Source organism: Apiospora kogelbergensis (assembly GCF_038363985.1).
Source record: "Apiospora kogelbergensis strain CBS 113332 chromosome Unknown utg000005l_segment0_segment0, whole genome shotgun sequence".
Lineage (NCBI taxonomy): Eukaryota > Fungi > Ascomycota > Sordariomycetes > Amphisphaeriales > Apiosporaceae > Apiospora > Apiospora kogelbergensis.
The window spans coordinates 30009-57577 of record NW_027117422.1 but is presented as its reverse complement, the minus strand read 5'-3'; the positions used below and the strand labels follow the sequence as shown (position 1 = coordinate 57577).

Genomic DNA, 27569 nt, shown 5'->3' with positions numbered 1-27569 from the left:
TATAAGCGTACTGGTTTCCTTCCAGCATCGGACCACCACACATGAAACATAGCTCATCTTACTATTACTGAGAAACAGATACTCTACAGTTTATAATAACGCACAATGTTGACGTCTCGTGTCTTGGCAGTCCTCGCCTGGTAAGCGACTAATATTACCTCAGCACCGCACGAGAAACCACGCATTTGCTTACAGTGATTCCCCAGCGCCGTTGGCCTCGGCCTCGGCTCGCCCGCCGCCGACCCGCCTCAGCTCACCACCATCACGGTCGCTCCGCCCGGGCCTTCGCCCACAACCACGCCCTGTCCCACCGTGACGTACAAGGGCATCTGCCCGACCTGCACCCAGCCCGCCTGCGCCAAGCTCAGCACCATCTACGAGGGCCTGCCCGGCTGCCCGAGCCCGGTCCCGACCCTTATCGAGGACCACTTCTGCGGCTACCCGTGTCCTCCCCCGGCCTGCAGCACCATCTATGTTTACCCTGCGTCCACCACTGCTGTCTAAGCCTCCGTAACACCCGACACGTTCCAGTGTACGTCTATAGTACCTCTGTCTTACTCTTCTTGGGATTGACTGTACCCGCTCTTGTTTTTCCTGGCTCGAGAGCTAAAAAGCTATCGTACACGCGATCAGAAACGAGAATGTTCACGGTTTCTCAAAGCTATGAGGGATCTGATCTTTTCACTTCGTCTTTCGCCTGGCATTGGATAGTGTGGTGTAGATTTGGTGTCCAGCTCATTTGTAAGAGGTTACAAGTTTCCTCAATTACACTCCTTTCAAGGACAAATATGTTTGAATAAAAAATGAAGGATACTGTTGGGAGTCGCAAGCCTTCTTTCAAACACACTACTTATATGAACATTGTATCGGTTGTGCCCATGAACTATTGTACATCAAAATCTGAACCCGACGAGTGGCGGGAAGCTCTACAATTTTTACTCGGAACTTGTAGCGGACTCAGTATCAGCAGGCTCTTCATCGTGATTCCACCCCGGCATATCCGCCAGATCCTTAGCCGGGGCCGCCCGCCTAGACTTGAGCGCATCCCCCAGCCCCGGCCGCCAGCGCCACGCCCGCGCCAAGTCGTCCGCCAGGCGGCCCTCGAGCAGCTCGACGACGTGCCTGCCGATGTTGGGCAGCAGCTTGAACGAGTGCCCGCTGTCGCCCGTGGCCAGGACGAAATTGCGCCAGCGCGGGTGCTCGCACACCAGCAGCGCCGCGTCGGCCGTGTCGGCGCACCAGCACAGCGCGCGGTTGAACCGCTCCCTGTCGCGGAACCGCGGCAGCAGCGCCGCCACGGCCCGCCCGATCGACTGCTCCGACGCGTCCGGGTACGTGTCGGTCGGGTGCCGCGCGTGCGACCGCGGCACCGAGACGCGCGTGGGCGCCGGCGCGCCGTACGGCTGCTGCCCCGCCAGGAACCGCGTGAAGCCCGGGAACTCGTCGCACACCTTGATGACCCCGTGCTCGTTGGGCTCGAAGAAGAAGCCCAGGTCGCCGTGGTACACGACGGGGCAGCCCGCGTACTCGGCCGCCTCCTCCGGCGTCAGCTGCATGTGCGCGTACACCCAGGCTTTGGAGCAGCACTGCTCTTCCAGGTCCACGAGCGCGGGGCTCCATGCGCCCGCGGCCAGAACGACCTTGTCGCCGTAGTACTTGGTGCCGTCCACCGTCTCGACGCCGATGCAGGTCGATCCGTCCTGGGCGAAGAGGGGCTTCCGGAAGGAACCCGCGCCACCAAACCCAAAGTTGACCCCTTGTCTCTTCAGTTCCTCGCCGATGGCATTGATGGCATTGGCAGCGGCGAGCCAGCCACCGTCCTGGCTGAATATGGCTTTCCACCCCTGGATCTGGTCACGTTCCAGGAGTGGCATCTTTGCCAGTATGGCATCCTCATTGTCAAGCCACTCGTTTGTCTTCTCTAGGCCGACGTTGGCATCGAGCAAGGCTTGGTACTGCTGTTTGAGGGCGGCAATACCCTCCTTTGTGCCTTCACAGTCTAGCCTGCCGGTGTTGTGAAAGAAAGGCTTGAAGAGCTCATCATTGCGCCACATTTCCTGGGCTTCCAGGCTGAGCTGCTTGTCGACCGGATTTCGCAGCTGAATCCCCATGATCTTGTTCAAGTCGTTACCGGCCGACTGGGCCGAGGGGATGGAGTAGGTATCCAAGACCGTGATGTTGGAGGCCGTATATCCGGACCTGAGTAGGTGCAGAGCAGTGGACGAGCCAATGGTGCCACCACCGCCCACGACGATTACCTTGGTGGTCTTTCGTGACGCAGTCATGGTGTTGGGTGCGGGTATAAGCTCTTTCCCAGATAGTGGTGGTTTGCCGGTTGAGGTGGTTGGGTTCTGTCGAGACGACTAGTGCTGACCACTTTGGCACGTTGTATTTGAGCAGGTAATGGCAAACCACAATGTAAACCTCAAGAAAAGAGAAACGATGTTTGTTGACTGATGGGAGTTATCTCAAGGGTCTATCATGTTGCAGCATCCGTCGTGGACCGGTGGTGGATCTTGGCCGGTGGGACTTGGCGGGGAACCCTGGATGACGAGAGAATCTCTTGGGATTCGCAAAACTCCGCTGGCCTTTGCCGATACCATCCGATGTGAACGTATCTTGATTCCAAAGCAATCAGGATGGGTAGGTAAAGAGAGCCAATTGTGATGTCTTCTATTGTCTTTGGGCCGTGTTACGGAGCAGCGCCCTGTGTTTCTTTGGAACAAAAGTCGGCAAGTTCCCGAAGCTAGCCTGCATCAAGTCGGAATCTATCAGAAGGGAGTCGTAAAACAAGACCCGGGGAAGAGGAAGGGGAAGAATGTGTCAATTGCAATGACTTTGGTCTCCCCTTACCTTCGACTGTTGAAGTTACCGCTTACAGTCTAGCCTGACCACGCCCTTGTGATATGCACGATTCCCACTACTACAGTCCCAGATGTACATATGTATGTTCGCTGCCACCCCTGCCAAACGCTTCCAGGCTTACCCCTCTAAGGATTAACCCACGTTTCCGCCCGCGTCGGGCGGTTTACCGGAGCACAGAAACAGACCAAGTCAAGCAGTCAAGCAAAGCTCGAAGCTCACCCGTCCCGAGGCCGAGACTGCTATCGTTACTCGGAAGAGACAAGCCTCTGATACCGTGTGGCCGGTAAACAATCTATCTCGTAATCTGATGCTAGACTCCAGACTGTGACCCTTGCCCAGAACTTTCACTCCAACCCCACTGGAATTACCCCATGCCTTTCAATACCACGGTGGTTATCGGCGTCAGCTGCCGCCTGCCTCAAGTTAGAGTAAGTTTAAGCTATCCTACCCCGTACCAAATGATAGCATCAAGATCCACACGGATCATCTCCAAAACAGGCCCCAATTACCCCAGCTCCAGGAATGGCAACGCAGATAGCAGGGTGGCCCGCAGATAAGTTCGGCATCCACTTTCCTGGGGGAGATCTGACTGCATTCGTTAAGAGTCAGGTAATATATAATTGTCTTGTGTGGCCGCCTTGAATCATGGTATCGCAGACTTCTCCCATCGCCTCTGCTCTCATCTTCCCTTTGCCCTTTGCTGAGCAGTCTTTCCCCTATTTGTTCCCCAACAAGTACTGCACCAAAGATGTCCAAGTTTGACGCGGCGCCCCCCAACACCCACGCGGGTGGCGACGACGATGCCCTTCGGGGGCAGGGCGACATCCCGGTCGATCCCAACCCGGATGTCGTAGTCGAGCCCCTCGATATGGACGAGTACCGGCGGACGGTGCCGCGGTGGAAGCGCTTCTACAAGCACAGTCTGACCCAGATGATGTTGCTCAGCGTGCAAGCCTTTTGCGGACCGGCCATGTCGGATGCGATCGCCGGCCTCGGCGGTGGTGGTTTGGCGACGCCACAAACGTCCAACATCGCGTAAGCCGATAGCCATTCCCAAAGATATTGCCGTGAAGAGCCACGGTAACTGACTAACGATGGTTCATACAGCACTGCAATCAACTATACTATGCTCGCACTTGGTGAGTATCCTTTGTAGCATGTCATGTATCCCACGTTCCAGGACTGATGATGTGACAGTCTGCCTGATCGGCGGTCCGTTGGTCAACAAGCTCGGCGTCAAGTGGGCTCTCGTGATCGGCGCCTTGTCCTTCCCGATCCAAGGCTCCTCCTACTACTGCAACAGCGCGTTCGGGAACCAATGGTACCTGATCCTGGGCGGCTTCATCACCGGCATCGGTACCGGCTGTTGGTACGTGGCCGAGTCGGGCGCCATCATGTCGCTGGCTCCCACCGGCGCCCGTGGCAAGTACTTGGCGCTGTGGATCGTCTCGCGAAACCTCGGCCAGCTGGTCGGGGGTGCCATCAAGTGAGTCCGAATCTGCGTCCCTTCGCGGACTGCGATCGGCACTAACCATCTTCTCTGAAGCCTGTCCAAGAATCACGAGAAGGGCGCCAGTGGGGGAATCACACCTGATACCTACGTCGCCTTCATCATTATCCAGTGTCTGGCGTAAGTGACCGAAGACAATCCCTTGCTAATCCTATCCGTCGGGTTCTAACAATGTGGCAGTCTGCCCTTCGCCTTTCTGCTTTCTCCGCTGGAGCATGTGGTTCGGTCCGATGGAACTCGCATCTTGGTTTCGGAGAAGCTGAGCACCCGCAGCGAGTTCAAGCTCATCAAGTTCACAATGTCATCTCGACTCATCCTGCTTTCGGCCCTGTGGGCACTGTGGTCGTTCTTTTACAGCGGAACTTGGTCGACCTACCTCGGCACCTACTTCACCACCCGTTCGCGAGCGCTTTCCTCTCTCATCTCCCCCTTTTTCTGCATGTAAGTCAGGTCCAGAGAGTAATCATGTGATTGCTTGCTTTTTAATACCAGTCAGTCAAATAGTTGCTAACAATCCCGGAACAGTGTGGGGTGCTTCGGCCTGGGATTCATCCTCGATCTGAAGGGCGTCAGCCAGCGACGACGAGCCCAGATCGGTCTCGGGACCGTGGTCATCCTAAACGCCGGAGTCTATATCTGGTCCATCATCATGCAGGTCGGGTTTAACCAGCGCGACCCGGGCCACATCGACTGGGACGACTCGCTATACCCCACGGCGTTCCTTCCGTACTTCTTGGTGCAGACGACGGGTCCCTTGTCACAGTCGTACATGTACTGGCTGCTTTCGTCCTTTGCCACGGATGCCCAGGGTGAGTCACAGGATTACCTGCCTAAAACGATACCCGTATAAACGATCCCTTTACTGACGGTCATCTAGCCAACGTCCGTAACGGTGCCGCCTTCCGATGTCTTGAGGCGATCGGGCAAGCTATCTCGTATGGCATGAACACGCAGATCGAAACAAGCCCTTTGATCGGATTGTAAGTCTTCGCCGACTCCTCACTTTAAATTTGAACCTTGCTCACACGTTACTCCAGTATTGTATCCTTCGCTCTGATGGCAGCTGCGCTCGGCCCCATGATTGTCCTCGTCAACTCGACGCCGGACCGCATTCCAGCAGATGTTGTCATGGAGGAGCAGGAGAAGGTTCACACAGAGAAGGTGGAGGGCTTAAAGAGCCAGGAAGTTTAGATAATAACGGCAGTATTTTGTATCTACCACAACAATCAGAACCTTTCGAAATACCAAGCGAAGGATTTCAACAGAGATGTCACTGCACCAGTCATGTCTCGACTCGTAGAGGTCAAGCCTGCATTTATTTCGCCAATGTACATTCTCCTAATAGAGGCTTGTTGACAGGACCGCGCTCAGGGACTGGCACCTTTAAACTTCTGGCGATATAAAGTTGGGCCATCATCATCGTAATGGTAGCTTTCGTCTAGCTATGCCTTTCAGGGGTTCAGGGGCCTGAATGTCACGTCAAAAGATTTCCACCAATGCCGGCAAAGGCCGAGTCGTTATGTATCCAGCAAACATCAAGGGCATGTATCAAAAATCAATTTCACGTCGCGTTCTAGATTCCTCCCGACATATAAAGTTCGTCATGTGGGAATGCTAGAAGCGGCTTCTGTACTCGGTGATAGTATTCGTTATAATATACAGATGTCTCCCGACAAACCACTGGCCTAAGCTGTACAAACAGTCATATCCAATAGACTCTCTTCTCCTTACTATCCCTCAGCCTTGCGTCTGTTTGTAGCTAGGCGGGCAGGCGGCGCCGACACAGCATACGATCTGCCCATCATGGCACTCGTTCTGTGAGTTTGCCGTGTTGTCGTTGGGGTAGGTATACGCCGCATGTTGGCAGGGGGCGAAAAAGGGGTGCGCCGTAGTTGCGTTCGTGTCGCTTCGCAGAGGGTTGGGGCAAGCGCCGTGCTGGATGGGGACCTGGGAAAGAAAGAATCATGTAAGTCAGAGGAAGTTCCAACACAGCTTTGCCAGTTCTGAGAATCGCAGTTGACGCGCTACATACCGGACAAGACCCTAGCGTAAATAGATCCTTGTTGCAACCCGTCACGCCAAGGCCGTTGCATGAACAAGTGATGGGTAGGGTAAATCCATTGCTGGGTGTCGTGGTGACGATACTGTTAGTCTGTGCGCCAGATAAAAGGGAGGGCCCAATCGGCATTTGCCAGACTTACACATAGCTCACGTCGAGATCGGCTATCGCATACTGCTCGATGGTTCTATACTGGTAATTGGCCTCGATCAAGCTGTTGCCGTTTGAGGCCGCATGACTGGCATCGTTGACCGAAATGACGCCGGCCCAGTCCGTGGGCACCGCGATGGCCGCCGTGGCGCCCGCGGCCAGCGTGCCCGGCGTCGTCGGCCCGCTGACGGGCGAGGGCGCGCCCGCGTTGCTGTTGTGGGTGGTCGAGATGGCGGCGGCGTGCGAGTTGACGAGGGAGATGGTGAGGAGGGCGGGCGGTTGCGTTATCCCGGCCGCTTGCGCCGAAACGGTCTCGTCGGCCGCTTGCGCGGTAACCGTGGTTGTGCAAGACTTCAAGGGAGTGTAGTCGTAGTGCGCCCTATGATCGAATTTCGCCTCCCAGTAAGGGTCGTTTCCTCTAAGCGTTGGGAATCTCGGCGGCCATCGGACGGGGGCAGCTGACACCGCTCGAAAGGAGGCGAGAAGGGATAGTATTGCGAACGTATTCGACATGTCGACTTGTGAACTGCAGAGGATTTGTACTACTGATTTTCAAGTTTTGGGTCAAAGCAGCTTGTTCGTTTGCTGTTTCCTGGCGCGTAATTCTGGTCAAAAGGGGGAATAGGCAGTTGCCGAGGGCCGGATTTTGTCAAGCTTGTGGTCTATAATTGGTGTTTTCTTTTGTATCAGAGGCTTAGTAACTATGTATATATCCCAGCCTTCTATTTATAGCCCATTGATAATAGTTATGTGCATTGAATAGACCCTGGCCTTCGCCACCAGGCAAGATCATCTTGGGTGTGACTCCCAATGGTGCATATCCTCTGACTGGGCGTCTGTCGGTCAGAGCATGCGTGCAGATATCCCCCCTGCGTCTTGATTGACACAGCCCATGGTAAACATAAAATCACCTCCACGTGGCTTTCACGGAGACATGCTAGTAAACAGTGAGTTTACTGCGTTCATGTCGGAGTTTTTCCAAGCTTGAGATTGCCTAATGGCTCATCTTCTGTACTCTCGTGCTCTGATCTGGGATGGCGCAAGGAGCGCAGTTCAGAGATTGACAACCCAGTTGAACGTCGAGGGAAGGGTCCGACTTCGATGACAGCGCTGCGCTAGAGAATTTGTTTTGACAAACTGTCGACATCGATCCGGTGGCTTCTCACAGGGAAGCGGCGGGCTTTGGCCGGGGCTGTCTTTTTCATGAAGATCTCGGTGTAATCCACCTTGCTGACGTGGTAGGACTCGATGTCCTCGAATCCGCACTTCCGGTACAGAGGGGCACCGGCCGGGCTGGCCTGGAGGTAGGCCTCGACGCCGTCCTGGTCGGCGCGCTCCAGCCCCCAGTTCAGCAACTGCTTGCCCAGGCCCTTGCCGTGGTAGCTTTTGCGCACCGCCAGGAGCTCGAGGTACCAGTGCGGCCGGGCGCCCATGTGCTCCTTGTGCTTCTTCTCGAGCGTGCCGAAGAACTCCACGCCGAGCGCGGCATCGGCGCCCTCGGGCCAGTCCGTTTTGGAAGGCCAGTCCGCGGCCTCCGGGGCCTTGGGCGGCGCAGACGGGGCGACCCACTTGGCCAGGGCGACGACGGCATCGTCGCCGGTTAAGGAGTCGTTGATGGCCAGCATATAGCGAGAGTGAGGATCCTTCAAGCCGGCGCCGAGCCATTCTTTCACGTTGGCCTGGGATTGCTTGGAGTTGGCCGGGAAGACCCGCTGGTTGATGGCGTCATCGCTGAAGGAGTCGGTGAAAACACTGGTGACGGCACCGGCATCTGCCTCGGTGCCCTCGCGGAATTGTATAGACATGCTGGCGGAGTGAAAGGGTGATGTTCTGGGCTTTTGAACGGATAATGGGCTGAAGCGAAGTGATCGCGGGAAGAACTTCAGCATTTTATAGTGACAAAATCTTTACAACAAGGTGAAACAGCGACGGGGTGGCGAAAATGTCGTCTCTAATGGATTTAAAGTTGGGCTGGTAAATTTCGGGATCGGTGGAGACGGCGAACTGGAGGCTTGGATGGACGGCCCTCGAGGTTTTATAAGTGCCAAAACATGGTATCGTGAAACTAGCAAACTAGGAACGAAGACGGGTGCTCAGAATGCTTGGGAGTTCCGGCTGCAGTTGTCGCCAAGCCCAAAGCTCCGGGCGATCAGGGCCTCTTCCTCCACCAACCATCAGTGCAGAGTGCCTGTAACAAGTTTCAACGCCGGGGCCTAACAGCGGTAGAAACATGCTTAACTTTACCTCAATATAGACTAGCTAGACTAGCCACCATCCGTCGCCAAGAGCTGCCGAATTGCCCATCGCATTGGCATTACCTAATACAGCGAATGTTCATCGTCTCATAAATGTTCTTCGAGATGCAGCCCTTAGCGATTGCTACTCAATCTAGTCCAGTAGTATAATAAAGAAAACGTACGGGCACGTGACCGGGGGCCGCGGTGGCGCGGGTGGCTCACGCGAACCCGAGCCTTCCGCTCCCCTCACGTTATTTCCCTCCTAGCGCAAAGTGCTAGCTAGATGGCAGTCTTGCCGAGGCTCGGCACCTTGCGACTTGGACGCCGTTCATCTTCTCGCCGAATCCACGTGAATGCGAATGGGCAGCTCTCAACACAAGTGTTGGCGGAAACCTTGCAGCCGACATACCCCCCGGAGTAGTCTGCTATGATCCGTTGGAATCCCGGGTATCATTGTGTCAAGATGGGCGACAAGTAATGCATCATCCACAGCTTCGATGGGCCTCTAGGCTCTGTCCCGACGTACGATGCCTCCCGGTGCAATGTGGCTCTCAATCGGTTCGCCAACGAGACATGGCAGTATGTTGCACAGCGTGGCCCAGCTTGAACATGACGCTGGGCTTCCACGGCGTCTATGGCACACTGGCCAGGTCGGAGTGACACGTCCAAGCCGGCGTTGACTTCGCTCGCGACAAGAACCTGCGCCTGACTACACTTCACGGTCTTGGTAAGTTGCTTTTGGTCAGCCACTGATAGAGTCCAATGCGCCCACACTCGAGGAAGTGGCGGACAGTGACTGCAAAAGCGCTCGAATGCCTTCGCCCCAGCGCTCTGGCCAAATACGGTGACGTGATCCGGGTCGCCACCAAATGAGTGTTACCATACACCGTCGAATGCAACGTCTGAACCCGAAGCACTGGGATATTCACCGCCGTGGATGTAGAGCATGACTCGCTTGAGCTTCCCACCTGCTGCAAAAGTCAAGAAGGGCGTATAAGTGTTCTAGTAGAGACAGTCTTCGCTCCCAATAAGAGCGGTTCTTTGTCGGCGAACTGATCCGAATTGGCGTGCCGATACCTCGCTCGAGGCAGAGACGGGCGACGAGTATATGAAGCGTTCGGAATCGCAGATGTGACTGTGAGCAAAGACAGAACAGCGAAATCCGGCGTGGACACTAGCATTGATGGTAGACTTTCCTTACGGCTCCTCCGTGACCCATGTGCCATGCATGCATTTCCCCCGGCCCCGCCTCCGCATTCATGCCGCTTCCGAGAGCCCTGCTTGTTTACACGGAATTTGGAGGGATTGGGCTATTCCCGACCTCCACCTTCCATTTCTCCTCAGACCTCTGTCCTGTCGGCTCCTCTATCTTGGCACCCCAGCATCGCACCGTCTCGCCGTAATGTTATATAGAAGAGGGTAGCGGACGTGGACCACTCGGCTTCACCCGCCATCTCGCCGCTACGCTGCTGTTCATCCGGCGCCATGAAGCTCCTTTCAGGTCTGCCATGCGCGTTTCTGCTGTCCCCATGTCTCGTTAAGGCGGATTCCGGGGCGGCGCCTTGGGTATTGGATGTACCACCGGCACCACCGCCAGGGGCCAGGACTGTAGATCCTGCGCTTGTCTCCTACTCGATTGAGTTCGCGAACTTCCATGACTTTACCGGAGAAGCCTCGTATGTGACGCGCTATCTACTTACCGTCTGCTCTGCTGACTCAAGGTCTCGTCTCCTGCCACCAGGAAGCCGAACGCGCTGTCGGCGCGCATGCTCCAGAATCTGGCCGACATCACGGGCGCGTACCCAGAAGTGCGAATAGGCGGCACGACGGCTAACCACGCGACATTCGTGCCGTCGCAGACAGAGGCCATTGTCCTGAATTTCACGACCCCGGGCGCAGACCAGCCATCTTCTCTGACTTGGGGGCCCTCGTGGCTGGACTTGTTCAAAAACTTCCCACTCAGTACTCAGTACACAGTTGGATTGACCTTCAACTCGGGAGAGTCTGGGAATTCCGAAACCATATCCGAGGCCGTCGAGATATTTAGCAAGCTGAACTCGAGCTTGTATGCCTTTGAGATAGGCAATGAATTTGATGGTTGGACATCCTGCCTCTGCATTTTTGCACTAACAGCTTCGCCCGCTAACACGTGAACCGCAGCGTTCCCTGTTGACCGAAATGAATCCACCTGGAATGTCCAGGAATACATCAAGGAGTGGCTCAGTCGCGCCGACGCCATCAGCACCGAGGGCATTGGCGCAGCAGCCGCAGACGAAGCAGGCCCTCTATTCCAGGTGGGCGCATTCGTGGCGCCTGGGACTATCCGCAACGACACAAGCTGGACGTTTCGTTCTCTGGCCGACGGCGGCATCCTTAAGTCGGGCAAAGTCAAAAGCTACTCTGGTCACCAGGTCCGTCTTTGGTGGCTACTCCTCTGATCTGTTTCATGAATGCATCGCTGACCATCGCCACCTCCTTAGTACTTCGGCGCTGCTTGCCGCAATATCCCGCCGACGCTGGATAATATTTTGAATCACACCGTGATTGGTGAATATATGGACTTCTACGCCGACCAGTCGGCTTACGCAGCTGAACTCGGGATCCAGTTCCATATCGGGGAAACCAATTCCATTGCGGTTCGTTGCCTGCCTTCCTTGATAGTAACCCTTGAAGAGATTCAGTCCATCGTACTGACGGTTTCTGACCCGTCATCAGTGCCAAGGTCAGGCCAACGTGTCTGACGTATTCGCTTCTGCCCTGTGGTCCGTCGACTACTCGTTATACGCCGCCAGCCTGAACGTCTCCCGGCTCTATTACCACTCGGGCGTCGGATACCGCTACTCGGCCTGGCAGCCGCGCCAGAACGGGACCACGGCGCCTGGACCCCGACCTTTGTACTATGGCCACCTGTTTGTAGCCGAGGCCATCCGGGGCGGGGACAAGCAGGTCCGCCTTCTGCATTCCGAGACAGTTTTATCCGCGTACGGCGTCTACCAGATGGCCAGCGGCGCCCGACCTGCCCGGCTGGAGCACGTCGTGGTCGTCAACATGCAGCAGTACAACGGCACCGGGGCACGGCCGAGTATCACGGCTCAACTTGAATTCCCTGGCGAGACCCTGTCGCGAACGGGGGAGGCAGAAATTCGGCGGCTGACGGCGCCAAGTATAACGGCAAAAGAAGGTATCACCTGGGCGGGCAAGACAGTGCACCCTGATGGAGAGATTCGTGGAGATGAGCTTTCGTCAAAGCTGCAAGGTGGAACATTCACGGTTGCTGCTAGCGAGGCGGTGTTAATCTCATTTAGTAATTAGTATAATATTTATATCTTATACCATTACTATCAACTTACTTACTTAATCTATTGCGGCGAACGGCAAATACGTAACCGCGAGTGCAGACTCGAATCCCCATCTCTTCTAGGCTCTCAAGGGTGGCGGGCCGCCGGCATTCGCGGTAGTTCTGGCGGCCACATCCAAGACGATACCCGAAACTAGAGCAACCGGAGTCCTCCGAGATAAACACCCTTGTCAAGCCCTTGCTGGATGAGCTCAGGGACAGAGGCGTGCCGTACGACACCCCGACCAAGGAGTATGGAACCAAGCTTTGCAAGTGGCTCGCCATCTAGGTGCACTCAGCTTAGGCAATAGGCGACGGCGGCATGGGATATGAAAGACTTGGTGTACCATAAGCAGTCAAGGGGAAGAAAGACCAAACTGCTTTCTCGATTTTGGACAGCTCTTCTCTAACGGTGTGATGCTGAGGCCCTGGCTTCTTTTCTACCCGTGTTTTCCAAGTTGATATGTTTCAGGTAGATACTGGCAGCCTGTATCTTCAGCGCCGCCATTGTTTACTTGCGTGCCAACCAACCAACATACCATCGGGCTCATCATCGAAAAAGCGAGGCATCTCAATTGTTAAAAGAGCACGTGACGTCATGCGAGCGGAATTGCTCCGAATTTTGTTTTCATTCACAGGCTAGTTAGTGGTTCAGTGGCTCAGTGGTGAGTGGGTTGTCGATGCACTAAAGTTTAGTTGGTAGGGGACCGGGTAGCGTGTGTAATCTAAACTGCCACACCCGCCAGCCAGCCCAGCCCAGCCAGCGCAATCGCCTTCATTGCACCAGCTCCAATTACGGATGAACCTCTGCCCCCAGCCAGCGACAACGACAACGACGAAGGTGACCGACCATCCGACGAGCGCGATCACACCTGGGCAAAGCGGACGTGATTGGCGATATCTACTGCTCCATTGACGACACCGAGCTCGCCCGCCACCCTCCCCGACGGCCGGTCCCTCCTTGCTCACTAAGCACTCCCCGACTCAAGCGACGCGCCCGCATCCCCCGCGCTGCGCACCCGACCCCTCCCCCCTTTGCGCCCATTGAATCGTACAAAAAGGCAGTGGTTTCGGGAAGGGATACCTCGCAGGACCAGGAGAGACCGAGAGACCGAGAGGCTGTCGCCATGGCAGACCTCGAAGCCTCGACCCCGACGTTGGGCGCCACGGGGAGCGATGTCCGGAACGAGGTCAAGAAGCCCAAGAAGAAGAAGGTCCTCCTCATGGGCAAGAGCGGCTCCGGCAAGTCCAGCATGCGGAGCATCATATTCAGCAACTACATTGCGAGAGACACGCGGCGACTGTAAGTGGAGGAGGGAGGGAGAGAAAGAGAGACGAGCTGCCAACATGCTGACCACACGAGCCGGGCCACAGCGGTGCGACCATCGACATCGACCTTTCCCATGTCAAGTTCCTGGGCAACCTTACACTTAATCTGTGGGATTGCGGCGGCCAGGAGGCCTTCATGGAGAACTACCTCTCGCAGCAGCGCGTCCACGTCTTTTCGAACGTCGGCGTGCTGATCTACGTCTTCGACATAGAGTCTCGGGACGTCGACCGCGACATGGCCACCTACGTCTCCATCATGGCGGCCCTGACGCAGTTCTCGCCCACGGCCAAGGTCTACGTGCTGATCCACAAGATGGACCTGATCATGACGCAGGTGCGCGAGGCCGTCTTCATGGACCGCGTCAAGCTGGTGCGCCAGAAGACGGCCGAGTTCATCCAGAGCTCCAACTTCACCGGCGACGTCGACCTCACGCCCTTCGCCACCTCCATCTGGGACCAGTCCCTCTACAAGGCCTGGGCCAGCATCATCCACGACCTCGTGCCCAACCTGTCCGTCATCGAGTCGCAGCTGGCCGCCCTGGGCGTCCTCGTCGAGGCCGAGGAGCTGCTCCTCTTCGAGCGCACCAGCTTCCTCGTCGTCTCCAGCTGGACCTCGGACGAGGGCCAGAACAACCCCACCACGGACCGCCAGGAGCGCATCTCCAACATCCTCAAGCACTTCAAGCAGAGCATCAGCCGCTTCACCGGCACCCCGCGCAACGCCGAGCAGTTCACCCTGATGGAGCACAAGGCCGGCGGGCGCTTCTCCATCTTCTGCCTCAAGGTACGTTCTTCTTGTTTTACACCCTCTTTTGGCATGGGCAGACACCTCCTAATCACCATACAGTTCACCACGAATACCTACTTGATGGTCATCCTGCCGCCGGGCGAGGCGCGGTTCAACTCGGCCAAGCTGAACTGCCAGATTGCGCGGGAGAGCTTCAAGTTCCTGGACGGTCCCATCTCTGCCGCCGGGCAGAGCAGTGCTATGTGATGAACAGACGTCGCCATGCGGACAAGCGGGTGTTTTGATAACTGCTGCGAAGCTTCCCGAGGAGCGCTGGATACCCCCGGCCCCATAGTAAGGGTCTCTTTTCCCTCTGCCTGCCCCTGCTACTGCGCATCGCGGCGGGCGAACAGCAATGTCCACGTGCTCAGGTTCCTCGTGGTCCGCTGTCTACAGGTCGTGGCCCAAACCAGCCCACGTGGTGGTTGCTGGGCTCGGAATTTGATCGAGGTCTCAATGTGCAGGCGACATGTAGCAACACCATGATACTGTACTGGCGACCTTGACCGAGCCCCGGATGGGCAGGTCGTCACGCAATAGCGCCGCGGCGATGCTGTTGATTGGCTGTGGTGGCTACATTGTTGTCTCAAGACAGATAAAACCCCGTGATAGGTACATACGTATATTAACGAGGACGTAATTGAAGACTACTAATATAAGGTTCAACCAATTAATCCGGTTGTGTTTCTACATTGGTGATAGGTTGTCAAGTGTAGGTAACAACAAGACGGCCAAGGCAACGTTTCCCCAGTGCAGCCCGTCATTGGCTTATTCGCCGTACAAGGTCGGCAATTGAAGGGAAGCTTGGGAGCGATTGGCGGACGGGGTGGGTAGCGAAGACACGACTTACTACTCTCGGCCTTGACAGGATCGCGTAGGTTCCCCCAATAGGCAGGTTATGGGCAGCAAGAGTCTTGGGAGTGTCCACTCGACAACACACTGGCAGAGATGTGGATGGATGTGGCCCGAGATCCGGGCTGTGGGCTGTGTCGATCTCTACTTACTAGCTTAATGCCTCTGCTATTGGCTGTGTCTGCCATTCCCACCCGGCCCTCCTTTCATTTCACTGTTCCTGTCTGCCACTCAACCTCTCGTCGGCCGACTACGGCCCCTCGCACGAGAGATTGGCGTGCAATGCAGGCGAAGACGTTGTCACGGCCCCGTAACAAACACCCTCCTAATCGAGACGATGCAACGATGTACACGTAAAACCACCGGACTATTTATTTCCTGATTCAATGCACTTGGTTGGGCAGTGGAGGACGTGGTGTGCAAGGCGGGCGAAGTGAAACCAGCACACCACCAATAGACCAAACCCACCTTCCCTCCCTATCTCCCTATCGTCTGCAAGCGCGGGCTGCGAGAACCACTACCGGGCACCCGATACTACCGTACCATACGATAAGCCCGCCCGTCGTCTTGGCCGCCTGGGCACCTGTCGCGCATATATAGAATATAGAATACTAATATGTACATATATATAGACGTAGAGATGCGCCCGGCCCTGCAGAACAGAAGAGCGTTCGGCAGTTCGTTCGCTTTTGTCAGACTCTCCCGCCTCTCCTAAGCTGAACAGCCACCCTCCACGTCCGAAGTGTGATTGGTCGTCGTATCTTCGCCCGGCATACCGAGCTGAACTGAGAAGGTGCCAAAGCAAGTAAGCTTTCTCCAAGCCTCCACCACCACTGGACCCCCGGACACGGCGATGAGAGACAAGACGGGACACGCACATGACTGGGCGTTGGCTGACATGAGAAACAGTATATATAAAGCCCTTCCGTCTACATTCGTTGAAGAACCAGGAACCCTCCGGCTCTCTAGGAACTCCTGACATCCCCTCTTTTTCCACATCTTCGTCGTCGTCACCATCTTCATCATGAAGTTCTCCACCATCGCCGCCGGCCTCCTGTCGTCGGGATGCGCCGTCCTGGCCGCCCCCGTCGCCTCCCCCGTGGCGGAGCCCGTCCCCATGCCCATGCCCTCTCCTGTAAGTAATCGTCCCTGTCGTCAGGCGGGCTACGCTAACCCCCATCTACCAGCCCGGCATCCCCAGCGCCTCGGCGGCCAAGACGCAGCTCGCCGGCCTCAAGGTGCGCACCGGCGCCGACCCCGCCGGCTACAAGCGCACCCTGTTCCCCACCTGGATCACCATCAGCGGCACGTGCAACACGCGCGAGTACGTGCTGAAGCGGGACGCGTCGAGCATCAAGCTGAACGACGACTGCACGTCGTCGTCGGGGAAGTGGGGAGAGCCCCTACGACGGCGGCTCGTGGACGCAGGCGTCGGACCTCGACATCGACCACATGGTGCCCCTCAAGAACGCGTGGATCTCGGGCGCCGACCAGTGGACCACGGACAAGCGCCGCGAGTTCGCCAACGACGTCGACCGCCCCCAGCTCTGGGCCGTCACCGACAGCGTCAACAGCTCCAAGAGCGACAAGTCCCCCGACGCCTGGAAGCCCCCGCTGGCCTCCTTCTACTGCGTCTACGCCCGCTCCTGGGTCCAGGTCAAGGCCCACTGGGAGCTCACCGTCACCAGCGCCGAGAAGGCCGCCCTGACCTCCATGCTCAACACCTGCTGAAGCCAGGGGGAGGGGGCAAGGGGGGAGACGGCGGCAAAGAGGACAAAGATAAGAAGAGCGGCGCCGCGGACTCCAAGCAGCAGCTAGGCTCCTCGCACTCTCGGCTCCTCCTCCTCCTTCCGTTGGTGCAAATTCTTCTGTAAATATTTATCAAGATTTGGGGATTGGACCCCGAGTCAGCACGTATTAGTCGTTAAGCTAGAAGGCCCATCGGCATTTGAATATTGAAATATCATCATGGCAAACAAGTGCAACTCGCTCCTCGTACGTTGAGGCCCTTTGCGCGTGGCGATCAAACAGCCTGGTCAATCCGGCTGGCTTTCGGGATGCGGGGATACCCATGATGGCGAAAGCGATGCTTGCCGTACCGTACTTCTGCAAACGAGTACTTCTAGTATATTCAACTCATTATTCATCAGCCGGCTTGGGTGTTCAATTGAGTATATTCGGTGGCTTGTTTGATTAGCTGGGGTCTGAGTAATCTATTCGCCGGATCATCTGATATGACATACACTCGATACAGAAGACCAACGTAAGTTATTGTGCTTATTCCACCACTGTATTCGGGCAGAGGCACAGCCATGCCGGACTGGCCTAACATGGGCTGTCTAAACTGTCTATGTAGGAAGTGAGTAACCATCACTTCGTCGCCAATCATTATTTTCCCATTTCATGCAATTGTACATGTGTCATCCTCATCCATCCGAGCAGGTACAGAATCAAGTACTGCGCTTGACCATGGCCGTGCCGCCCTTCTTGAACTCGGCCATGTCGCCGAGGACGAGCGACTTGTCGGTGTGGTCCTTGTTGGGGAAGGTGGTGGCCAGGACCCATCCGCCGGCCTGCAGCTCGGGCGAGGAGCGGACAATGAAGTCGTACACGTCGTTGACCGTGTGGGTCGTGTTGAAGCGGGCGGGCAGACGCGTGCCGTCGGGCATCTGGATGCGGATCGAGATGGTCGGCTGCGAGTCGTCGACGGAGACGGCGCTTGACGACGTAGGTGGTGCGGACGAGGAGGCAGCGGCAGCAGCAGCGGGAGTCGTGGCGGACGCAGTTGCTGTAGCACCGCCGTCGCCGGGGACGGGACTGCCCAGCCGTCGGCCCTCGCCGCCAAAGGGCTTGTACACCTTGGGCAGCTGGCGGAAGTTCTCCTCGTGCTGCTGCAGCTTGACGTCGAGCGGCTCGTCGTAGCGGACGTTCATGAGGTGGACGGGGGCGCGGCCCTGCTGGATCATGCGCAGCGCGTCGGCGTTCTCGGGGTCGTCGAAGCGCCGCAGCGGGCCGTCATCGATGCTGAAGCCGTCGCGCCACAGGTGGAGCACGCGCTCTTGGACCGGGCCGTTGCTGGCCGCGGGCTGGCTGCGGCCGGCGGCACCTCCTGCGGGGAGCGGCCGGCGGCCGACGGGTCGGGGATGGTGCGGCTGGCCACGCCCTCGCCTCCCAGCGTCTGGCCCGAGCCGCTGAAAGTGCTGGGGGTCGAGGGGCCGGCGGGCGACTCTGCTTCGGGTCGGCGTGCTTGTCTAGGTAGAAAGAGTAGGGTCAGCCGAGAAATAAGAAGAAGGAGAAAACACGCTGGGTGCGCCGTTACTCACGATTTGGCCTTGGCGAGCAGGTCGTTGATGATGCTCTTGGGGTCGGGGCGTCCTTGGTTGGGATCTTGGAGGGCCAAACCACTCTTCTCGCCACCGGCATATGTGCGTCGCGGGTCGTCGTCGTCATCGTCGTCGTCGCTATCGTCGTCGTCGTGATCGTTACCTCCGCCCAGAGAACTGAGGGTGGCCAGGCCCTTCTTCTTAGCAGCGGGTTTCGAGCGCGAAGACGAAGCGGCTTGGGGTGCAGGCCGGCCGTCGAGGGTTCTCGGACCCGTGTAGCCCGGGGGCGCAGCTTGGGAGGCGGAGGAGGATTCGGGGGCGGCGGCGTTGTCTTCGCCCTCTTCCATGTCGGCCATCAAGGAGGCGGCGGCCGAGTCCAGGTCCCAGTTGTGAGCCGACAGGTACTGGGTAGCTTGTTCGGGTGTGGCATTGGGCACGAACTCCAGCAGCTGGAGCGCCAGGGCGTCGTGGTCGGCCATGATGGGTGTTGTCGCGATGGTAGTGAGTTGTCGGTGCGGTTGTGAGAGGTGTTGAGGTGGCGAGGAAGGTGAAGGGAGGAATGGTGGTGGGGTTGTCTGAAGACGTGAGCTTTAGGCAAACAGACGAAGTTTGCAGCTTGGGGGAAAGTCGGAAAGTGCGACCCGGGCCAAAACGAGGTAGTGATTTTTCTTCGGGAAGACCTATCAATCAGTCGGGCAATTAATTGTTTGATACGCAGGTAATGGCGTAGCTGATGATGGAATCCAATCCAGGCCCCGATTGCCATTGCCAGGCAGCTCTAGCAGACGACGTCAACGGACTAGCGACCCCACCGCAATGGGTCCTCACTGGAATCTTAGGTACGTTGAACAGGTACTTGCTGCGCTGGCTGCAGTGGACCACTAAACAACCTGCAGTGGACCACCAGCCAATCAGCTTGCCCGACACACACAATCCATCCAGCCTGCCAGCTGCTTCCACAAGTGAGGTCAGAGCTGTCGTCGTGACTTGGATGAGTCGACATCCAGCACGTCAACATCTCCAGAACCACCACACTTCTTCCGTCCCAGCAAACACAAACACACGCCCACACACACCATGTCGTCCGAAGACCACATCGCCCACATGGCCGAGTCCGGCGTCACCATCCACTCGGACAGCGAGCACTATTCGGCCGGCGACGACCTCTCCCCGTCGCCCGAAACCAACTCGTCCTCCTCGCCCCTCATCCTCTACAAGCCTCCCACCGTCTGGGGCCTGGTCCGCGGTGCCGCCATAAACCTGGTCCTGCCCTTCATCAACGGCATGATGCTGGGCTTCGGAGAGCTGTTTGCCCACGAGGCCGCCTATCGTCTGGGCTGGGGAGGCACAAAGGTTGGTCGCATTCCCGCCAACTGTCATTTGTGTGCTAATCTTCTTCTCTAGGTATTCCCCCTGTCGAGGAGGCAGGTGCACTCCATTGGCCCCGGAGTCGAGGTTCGCGACAAGCCGAGACCGATCCCCGATTTGCACGACATGACGAGCCTCGAATGAGCCCCGAAGCAACCCGCAAGAAAAAACATACTTGGAAGAACAGACGCAGAGACTTGGTTCGCGGGGAGGTCCACATTACCATAAGCGCATCATGTACATATAAATCATAGAAAGGCTTCGAGTCAGCAAAGTCCTCTGCCTGTATATACCCCCATTTCATCATGCTGCAAGTCCCGCGGGCTGTGCCACATTATTGCAGCTGCACCCAAGGCTGGATGGACTACTGGCGACGGCACACTCGTGCTGCTTGGTGCTCGCCTGTTGGGCCCTGCTATCAAGCCCTGCACCTGTGGGAACATGGCAAACACGGCTATCTCGAAGCAAGCATGGGTAAGAACGCTAGAGCTGTCTGTCATCGGTATTGAAATACACATTGGAAAGTCCCAAGTCCGTTACCGTGCCCTGCCGCTGCATTATCCTGTCCAACGGTGACATCGGACTACCTGGACGTCCCGGCATTCCGCGAAACTCGTTAGCATCATGGAATTTCCCAAATTCCCATTGACCACGCCGACGCTATCTCAGTTCAGACGGCCGCTGGTGACCGTGGAGCTCGGGAACGACAGGCGCAAGCGGCCCGTAACGAGACTCGGTCCGTGGCGTCCCCTCGAGCTCCGGCAGCTTGGTGATCGGAAGCTTTCTCACCGACACCGGCGCCAGCGACTCGCCATCGTCGTCAATCGACGACATCTTCGCGTTCCTAGTGTCGTGACTGCTATTCTGCTTTCTTCGCCTAGCTGATGCTGTACACGGGTAACGTCAGCACCATTCTCCGATCGTCGCCATTCAAGGAAACCCTGAGGAAAGAAAAGGGGGTGCAAAAGGCCGAAACGCACCTCTGCAGCAAAAGATGGTCGCGATCGCCCCGAGCAGCACGAAGACTGCGCCGATGACGATCAACGTGATGGCGAATACGGGTAGGGTCGGAGGCGGCCGGAACGGAGGGCCGTGGGTTCGGAAGAAGTTGTTGGCGCTGCCTCGGTTGCCCCCTGGATGCGGTCTTCCGCTGGCGAAGAAGCGCGGCCTCCCTGAACTCGTCGTCGTCGTCGCCGCCGTCGTTTCTGGTGTTGGTGTGACGGTGAATCGAGCGTGTTGGGTCGTGGTGGTAGGAGTTGTAGTACTCCTGGGTGAAGAGACGGCGGCGGAACTTAGTAGAAGAGGTATCGTAGACATGCTGCCTGGGATGGGAGGTGTTTGGCTTCGATCAATCGATATCGTGAGGTGCCTAGTTTCAAACTCGATGTCATCCTTCGACACGTCGTCGTCTCTCTTTGCATGGGATTGGCGGAAGCCCTCGCGCCTCTCCCAGCCCAGCTTCCCTCCCCCGTACCTGACTTTGGGCTCCGCCAAGTAGGTTGTAGTTGGTATGGATCCGTCCATCTCCCCTTCATCGCGAGCTGTTTCGCTTTGCGTTGTTGTCATATTCACCAAGAGGTCTTTGTCATGGCGGACAGTGCGCCTCGCGGTTGCAGACTTTTCACCTCGATGCGAATGACCCCAAACTCAGAGGCCGTTCAGATCATTATGTAGGACTCAATCACGCTGCCCCCAACGAACGGACTTGACTACTGATCTTAACGGCATGCCCCTGAGTGTGCAGAACCCCAAACTCGGAAGATCAACTCTATTCTGAAACCACGGTTCTTACCAGTTCCTTGTGTCCTAAATGCAACCAGGTTCGTGTATTTGTCGTGCTCTCCATGACGCACGGGCTTCGACCGTGTTTTCATTGTTGTTTGATAGGAGGGCCGGCATAGTCGTCAGTGTCTGTGTGGTGTTTAGGCAAAGGGGACGCAAACACTACTGCTGCGACTTTTGCGATGACAGTGCACCACGCCCTATAAACTAGAGTGACATTGGTAGGGCTGATATAAAACGTGTGAACTTGTCAAGAGTTTATCCAGCTTGTTTCTGCGGTGCCTCTGGCCATATCATCAAACCCGGAATGTTTAGAACAGCTGGTGTGATCTATGCTTCCCCTCGGCATTGCTGACAGCGGACTTACAGGTGTGATAATGCTGGGGTATTTTCTGGCCGAGGGGAATTCAACAACTCACTACAAATGCCGTTTTGTAGCAGGACTCATGTTCTTCTTGAACTTGGAGAAGTCCTGCTGCTTGTGTGATGAAGGGGCGTCCCCGGAGGACTGTACCCAGATACCAGCACTCACGACGGAGCTTTCATTGCAGTAACAATGGTATATCATACTCGTTATCCAATCATTGATCTTCACTTGTAATCAAGTATCAACTGGACATTTGGTCGTCGATCACACACTCCGCATGGTTTGAATCGTAGCATATCGAAATCGGCTATCAGCGCGTGCTGTTCCGGCTTCCTTCCGTACAACTCTGAGTAGAATGTGGTGAGACGTATTTGCCACCTCAGGCACTCTGTTACGTGGGAATTATTTTCGCCGTCTTCCTATCTCTCAGCCTGGTACTCGCATATCTCTATCTCTATGGTTCTGAGTTGCCTCTTGCGATATTTCCTCATTGGGAGAACCGCTCGTTATCAGGTGTGGTATCGTTTCGGCTCAAGTAAGCACGAAAGTCCTGTAGCACGTAACTTCCATAGTTGATCAGTACCAAGCCCTGGGCTTGGTCTCGATCCCTTAGTAATGGCAGATTGCAAAGTCTATCCGTTAGGGGAGCTTCCGTGTCTATCTGGCCCGAAGACGTGCCGTAACCGACGCGGCGTTCAGAAGATATGTCCGTGGATTACCGGGTTGGGAGCGGGGAGGTATGGAACACTACGTCCAGATATGTCACACACATCGATTTTTCACGTGGTGTTGGAATTTCTAAATAATTGCTACCAAGTCTTCAGTTGCAGACGGCACCAGACGTATCTGCTGGTTGGCGATGCTGCTTCTTGGGCCACTACGAATCTGTTCGTGGGAAAAGGTGCACTATGGAGTTCACGATGTAAGTCACCGGCATATCGCCGTCATCAGATGGGAATGTGGAGTGAAACAAAAGGTGCAGGGGCACTTGCGGCTCAACGGCTCGTCTCTCCATGAACCGTGACTGCTGGAAGCCGATGGAACGGTCAATCTTTTCTCCATAAGCGCCAGCTACCCCTTGCAGGCCTGGGCAGTCTCAGCAAGTGGGAGAAATCGAGGGCTCATCCGGGCAGATCAGAGGATTGTGATCTCGAGGGGCATGGGATTCTTGGCATCTCTTCTCCGGGAATAGAACTTTCGGAGAACCAGCTCCACGGGCCTTCAATGACGTCGATCTCTTCCTTGTTCTTCGATGCTCAATGCAAGAAGAACGCAGGTGGGATGTCTTGGCAAAACGGACCGACAAAAAGCATGGTTAACAACTCGCCATAGGCGGAATCTAAACTTGGCTCTTGGATGGCTCGCGATGCCATCCTCCGTGTCTACCCAAAAGGGAAATAATCATGGGCGCTAAGGCCAGGGTGGTCGTCGTTGTTTTCATGCACGTGTGCCGTTAGCGCCTGGGACTGCCGATCGTTTCCCCTGGGGGGGCCGCCGCCATGCTGCCTCTGCCGCGCAGTCGAATGGTCACCATACAAACTGCAGAATGCGCGCCTGGGCTGACTTGGGCTGTTGAAACGGGAGAGACCCATCGTATGTTTCCTTATTCTGGTTCTTCGCCCGTAAACTCGACATGGAGATCCGGGCGAACCTCCGAAGAAGAAGAAGGTCCTGCCAGGCTGGGGAGTGATGGATCACACAAATGTATGCGCACCCCCTTAAAGCTGATGAGTGTGCCAAGTAAAAGACTCCGGATCGACTGATTCGCCCATCCGGCTGGCTTTGCCAGATCAGAATCGGGTTTTGGACCAATCCTGACGACGGTCTTGCCGCAAACGCACCCCACCGTGGTCTGGGGTTAAGCGTGGGAGTTAATCTATTCTTCACTCGATGCGGGCGTCCCCAGTGGCCACTTGGATATCTAATCCAGTCTGAGCATTCGGGCCTACACCGCAGCAATGCATCGCATGCTATGAATCTGACATGGTGGCGCGTGGCCATGCTACGAACAGCCAAGCTTCGGATCGCGGCCCAACGGCCAGGGAGCTGCAAGGAGGGACATGTCGATAAGGGGGAGGCAGGAGGGGTCGTAACGCATTGTCGCTCCCCAGGATCCGAGTATATAACTGGGCGTGATGTCCCTTCACTAGAGGTTTGATTCCCTCGCTCCTCACTCAGTCCGACCAACCGACTGTCTTCCGCCTCTCTACCCGAGTCCATCGTTCCTCATCCACTCACCATGAAGTCCGTCGCTGCTGCCATCCTCCTGGCCTCGGCCGCCTCCGCTCACTGTAAGTTGCTCGTAGAGAAGAAAACTGAAGGGTCTTGTCCCATGACTGACCACCGTCCACGCAACCAGACACTTTCCCCGCCCTGATCCACAACGGCGAGAAGACGGGTGACTGGGAGTACGTGCGCAAGACGGAGAACTTCCAGTCCCACGGCCCCGTGCAAGATGTCACGTCGCCCCTGATGACGTGCTACGCCAGCGGCAACCAGGGCGCCAAGACCATGTCGGTCAGCGCGGGCGACACGGTCGGCTTCACCATCGACCCGGACATCCAGCACCCAGGCCCGATGGCGTACTACCTGGCCAAGGCGCCGGCGGGCCAGACGGCCGAGTCGTTCGACGGCAAGGGCAACGTGTGGTTCAAGATCTACCAGGACGGGCCCAAGTTCGGCACCAACGTCAACGGGCTGTCGTGGCCGTCGGACAAGCTGACGACGACGACGGTCAAGATCCCGACGTGCGTGGCCGAGGGCGCGTACCTGCTGCGCGTCGAGCACATCGGCCTGCACTCGGCGGGCCAGGCCGGCGGCGCCCAGTTCTACCTGGCCTGCGCCCAGCTCAACATCACCAGCAGCGGCACCAAGACCCCCGCCGGCGTCGCCCTGCCCGGTGCCTACAAGGCCACCGACCCCGGCATCGAGATCAACCTGTACTACCCTCTGCCGACCAGCTACACCAACCCCGGCCCGGCCGTCATGACCTGCTAGTGGCAACGAGACCTCCAAGGGACATTCTTTTATGAGAGCATTGTATATAGTGGTTTCTGGTACATATAGATGATCTATCGACAGTTTTGATGATTGATGATAATTGATTTCCATTGGTGCATGAAAGTGAAAATGAATTGTAGTGGTCGTGGCTGCCCCACCTTTCGGACCGGGCTGATACGCTAAAGAATGCGGTCCCCAAAAAATCCCCAAAGGCGCAGAGACAGAAGGAAGAAAATGAATCGGACGTGTGTCGCAATTGAAGCTTTTGCAAGACTTCTACCACGCTGGCGACCACGGGCGGCCGACCATTTTGATCCCCTCCCTTCTTCTGTGTACCGGTAGTCAGTCGACATGTTGCCCGCCCGAGCTCTTTCCGGCTCCAGCCCCAGCCCAGCTCTGATGCTGCGGCACGGCCTGGCTGCTACGAGGAATGGAAATACGAAGGTGAATTCCGGACATGACACCTTTGGCTGTGCCAATGGGCTGACATTGGCAACCTTTCTTCAATCTAGCTCGCTTCTTCCCTGGCATCCTCGAGCCGACAATTCTCCCAATTGCGAAAACTCGGCTCTGCGTCGCCCAAGCCCTCCGGCAGCCTGCGCGGCCAGGTCAGCGGCATGCCGCGCCTATCCTCGATGAAGCTCTCGCCCAACGCCTTCTCCCAGCGAGCCGGCGCCGCACGCGCGCTGTCCCTGTGGCCCTTCTCCTCGGGCTCCAAGCAGCCCGCGTCCGAAGCCACCCCGACGTCGTCCTCGGCCACTTCCTTCTGGGATGCCCCCTCCGCGGCGAACGCTCCCTTCGCCCCGAAGCCCTCGCCCGCCGAGACCACGCCAGCCGCCCCGGCCGTCGCCCCTGCCCCCGACGCGACGTCCGCTGCCACGACGACGGAACTGCCCGCCGCCGCCGCCACCCCCGACTCTACCTTCTCCTCCATCCTGCCCGACGGCTTCGACGAGCTCGGCATCCAGAGCATCCTCGACATGCCCGAACAGATCGGCTTCCTCAAGGAGCTGGGCCTGGACTTCGGCTGGGGCCCGACCGCCATGTGCGAGTGGCTGGTCGAACATCTCTACGTCACGGCCGGCCTGCCCTGGTGGGGCTCCATCACGGCCGCCGCTCTTATCATCCGACTCGTCATGGTCTGGCCCAGCATCGCCGGTGCCAAGTACAGCGGGCGCATGCAGATCGTGGCCCGGGACCCCAAGTTCATCCAGGCCCAGGACGAGTTCAAGTTCGCCGTGTCCCAGCAGGACCAGGCCGGCGTCATGAAGCACCGCGGCACCATGCTGCAACTCCAGAAAGCCGCAGGCACCTCCACCATCAAGGCCATCTTACCGCCCATGATCGCCGTCCCGCTCAGTTACGGCATGTTCCGCCTGCTGCGTGCCATGGCCGCCCTGCCCGTGCCCAGCCTGGAGACCGGAGGCCTGTCCTGGATCACCGACCTGAGCGTCTACGACCCCACCTACATGCTGCCCCTCAGCACCGCCTTCATGACCGTCTTCATGTTCAAGTACCAGCAACAGACCACCCTGAACAAGACGCCGCAGTCCGAGTCCATGGCCAAGTTCTTCCTGTGGGGCATGACGCCCTTCATGTTCCTGTGCACCATGTGGCTGCCCTCGGCCCTCCAGCTGTTCTTCTTCGCCTTCAGCGCCCTGTCTACCGGGCAAAACTGGGTCTTGCTCCAGCCCGCCATTCGATCCATGTGCGACCTGCCCCCTCTGACGGCCCAGCCCATGACGGTCAGCCAGCAGCAGCGGATGGGCATCGCCTACCAAGCGCCCACGCGGCCCACCGACGCACCCGCGCCCGCCTCGCCGGCTGGACTCAAGGGTCTCATGAGCAGCGCCTCAAAGCAGATGCAGGGCGCCACCGACGGTCTCACGAATGCCATCAAGGACTACAGCGGCGGCGAGAAGGGCATCGCCCGCAAGAAGGCGGCCGAGTACGAGGCGAGGAGGGCGGCCGAGGAGAAGGAGAAGTCTCTCCGGAGACTCGAAGAGCAGCGCCGCCGCCGGAAGCAGCCCAAGGCCTAGGCTTCCTTCTATACCGGCGACTGCCCCGTCTCGTCCCGCCCGTTGGCAATGATGAGATGCTCTGTATACTAAGAGACACGCCCAGCCACGAGTTTCCTGTCGGCATGCGCTGCGTCTCCTCCTACTCGAAGGCCGTGCTATCTGACTAGCTGATGCGGAAGCCATGTAAATATGTACCATACTTAGAACTGACACAATACTACAAGCTCCAATCCCTATTGGCCTCCGTGTACAGCTGCCATTTCTTCTGCCTGGCGGGAGGAAGCATCGTACGATATGGGTGGACAGATAAATCAATGGATTGAGAATGCTGGCCTATATTTACATGCCTATATCTATTCTGTACTCGCTTGCCCACTTGCCCCATGCAATAATCGACCCTTCGTCCACTGTCTGTGTGTCTATCGTATTGATCGGTGTCCGTGTGTGCGTGTGTGCGCCGCGCACTTCCAATAAGAATAAGCCCCCCGTCCACCCCCACAACAAGTGGCATCAGCTTGTGGTCCAGCAGGGTCAGTCAGTCAGTCAGCTTGGCCAGCCTACTACATCTACATACATGACTTT

The 27569-nt window shown here is 57.1% G+C and overlaps 12 protein-coding genes across 12 annotated transcripts; 7 read left to right on the top strand and 5 right to left on the bottom strand.

The window, feature by feature from the left end:
• Positions 1-105: 105 nt before the first annotated feature.
• On the top strand, positions 106-504 carry PG998_006592 (uncharacterized protein; the record flags this gene model as incomplete). The annotated part of the gene is made up of 2 exons (XM_066873408.1): positions 106-140; positions 207-504. 2 exons carry the CDS (start codon positions 106-108, stop codon positions 502-504), a joined length of 333 nt encoding a protein of 110 aa, XP_066729353.1.
• Positions 505-935: 431 nt separating this feature from the next.
• Positions 936-2285, bottom strand: PG998_006591 (fructosyl amino acid oxidase; the record flags this gene model as incomplete). The annotated part of the gene is made up of 1 exon (XM_066873407.1): positions 936-2285. One exon carries the CDS (start codon positions 2283-2285, stop codon positions 936-938), a length of 1350 nt encoding a protein of 449 aa, XP_066729352.1.
• Positions 2286-3613: 1328 nt separating this feature from the next.
• Positions 3614-5566, top strand: PG998_006590 (MFS general substrate transporter; the record flags this gene model as incomplete). The annotated part of the gene is made up of 8 exons (XM_066873406.1): positions 3614-3900; positions 3973-4004; positions 4063-4351; positions 4412-4495; positions 4556-4816; positions 4901-5184; positions 5253-5355; positions 5413-5566. 8 exons carry the CDS (start codon positions 3614-3616, stop codon positions 5564-5566), a joined length of 1494 nt encoding a protein of 497 aa, XP_066729351.1.
• Positions 5567-6112: 546 nt separating this feature from the next.
• Positions 6113-7097, bottom strand: PG998_006589 (uncharacterized protein; the record flags this gene model as incomplete). The annotated part of the gene is made up of 3 exons (XM_066873405.1): positions 6113-6322; positions 6408-6519; positions 6577-7097. The coding sequence occupies 3 exons, from the start codon at positions 7095-7097 to the stop codon at positions 6113-6115; spliced, it is 843 nt and encodes a 280-aa protein (XP_066729350.1).
• Positions 7098-7699: 602 nt separating this feature from the next.
• Positions 7700-8389, bottom strand: PG998_006588 (uncharacterized protein; the record flags this gene model as incomplete). The annotated part of the gene is made up of 1 exon (XM_066873404.1): positions 7700-8389. One exon carries the CDS (start codon positions 8387-8389, stop codon positions 7700-7702), a length of 690 nt encoding a protein of 229 aa, XP_066729349.1.
• A 1917-nt stretch (positions 8390-10306) lies between these two features.
• On the top strand, positions 10307-14481 carry PG998_006587 (Gtr1/RagA G protein; the record flags this gene model as incomplete). Its single annotated transcript, XM_066873403.1, has 7 exons — positions 10307-10497; positions 10563-10918; positions 10982-11232; positions 11537-12047; positions 13020-13461; positions 13533-14271; positions 14335-14481. 7 exons carry the CDS (start codon positions 10307-10309, stop codon positions 14479-14481), a joined length of 2637 nt encoding a protein of 878 aa, XP_066729348.1.
• Positions 14482-16150: 1669 nt separating this feature from the next.
• Positions 16151-16857, top strand: PG998_006586 (uncharacterized protein; the record flags this gene model as incomplete). Its single annotated transcript, XM_066873402.1, has 3 exons — positions 16151-16261; positions 16314-16450; positions 16518-16857. 3 exons carry the CDS (start codon positions 16151-16153, stop codon positions 16855-16857), a joined length of 588 nt encoding a protein of 195 aa, XP_066729347.1.
• A 719-nt stretch (positions 16858-17576) lies between these two features.
• On the bottom strand, positions 17577-18928 carry PG998_006585 (UBX domain-containing protein 1; the record flags this gene model as incomplete). Its single annotated transcript, XM_066873401.1, has 3 exons — positions 17577-18212; positions 18233-18377; positions 18450-18928. 3 exons carry the CDS (start codon positions 18926-18928, stop codon positions 17577-17579), a joined length of 1260 nt encoding a protein of 419 aa, XP_066729346.1.
• A 598-nt stretch (positions 18929-19526) lies between these two features.
• PG998_006584 (mitochondrial import protein 1) lies at positions 19527-19961 on the top strand (the record flags this gene model as incomplete). The annotated part of the gene is made up of 2 exons (XM_066873400.1): positions 19527-19802; positions 19854-19961. The coding sequence occupies 2 exons, from the start codon at positions 19527-19529 to the stop codon at positions 19959-19961; spliced, it is 384 nt and encodes a 127-aa protein (XP_066729345.1).
• A 516-nt stretch (positions 19962-20477) lies between these two features.
• On the bottom strand, positions 20478-21383 carry PG998_006583 (uncharacterized protein; the record flags this gene model as incomplete). Its single annotated transcript, XM_066873399.1, has 2 exons — positions 20478-20704; positions 20798-21383. 2 exons carry the CDS (start codon positions 21381-21383, stop codon positions 20478-20480), a joined length of 813 nt encoding a protein of 270 aa, XP_066729344.1.
• A 2822-nt stretch (positions 21384-24205) lies between these two features.
• On the top strand, positions 24206-24963 carry PG998_006582 (glycoside hydrolase family 61 protein; the record flags this gene model as incomplete). Its single annotated transcript, XM_066873398.1, has 2 exons — positions 24206-24257; positions 24326-24963. 2 exons carry the CDS (start codon positions 24206-24208, stop codon positions 24961-24963), a joined length of 690 nt encoding a protein of 229 aa, XP_066729343.1.
• A 354-nt stretch (positions 24964-25317) lies between these two features.
• PG998_006581 (uncharacterized protein) lies at positions 25318-27005 on the top strand (the record flags this gene model as incomplete). The annotated part of the gene is made up of 2 exons (XM_066873397.1): positions 25318-25410; positions 25479-27005. The coding sequence occupies 2 exons, from the start codon at positions 25318-25320 to the stop codon at positions 27003-27005; spliced, it is 1620 nt and encodes a 539-aa protein (XP_066729342.1).
• Positions 27006-27569: the final 564 nt, after the last annotated feature.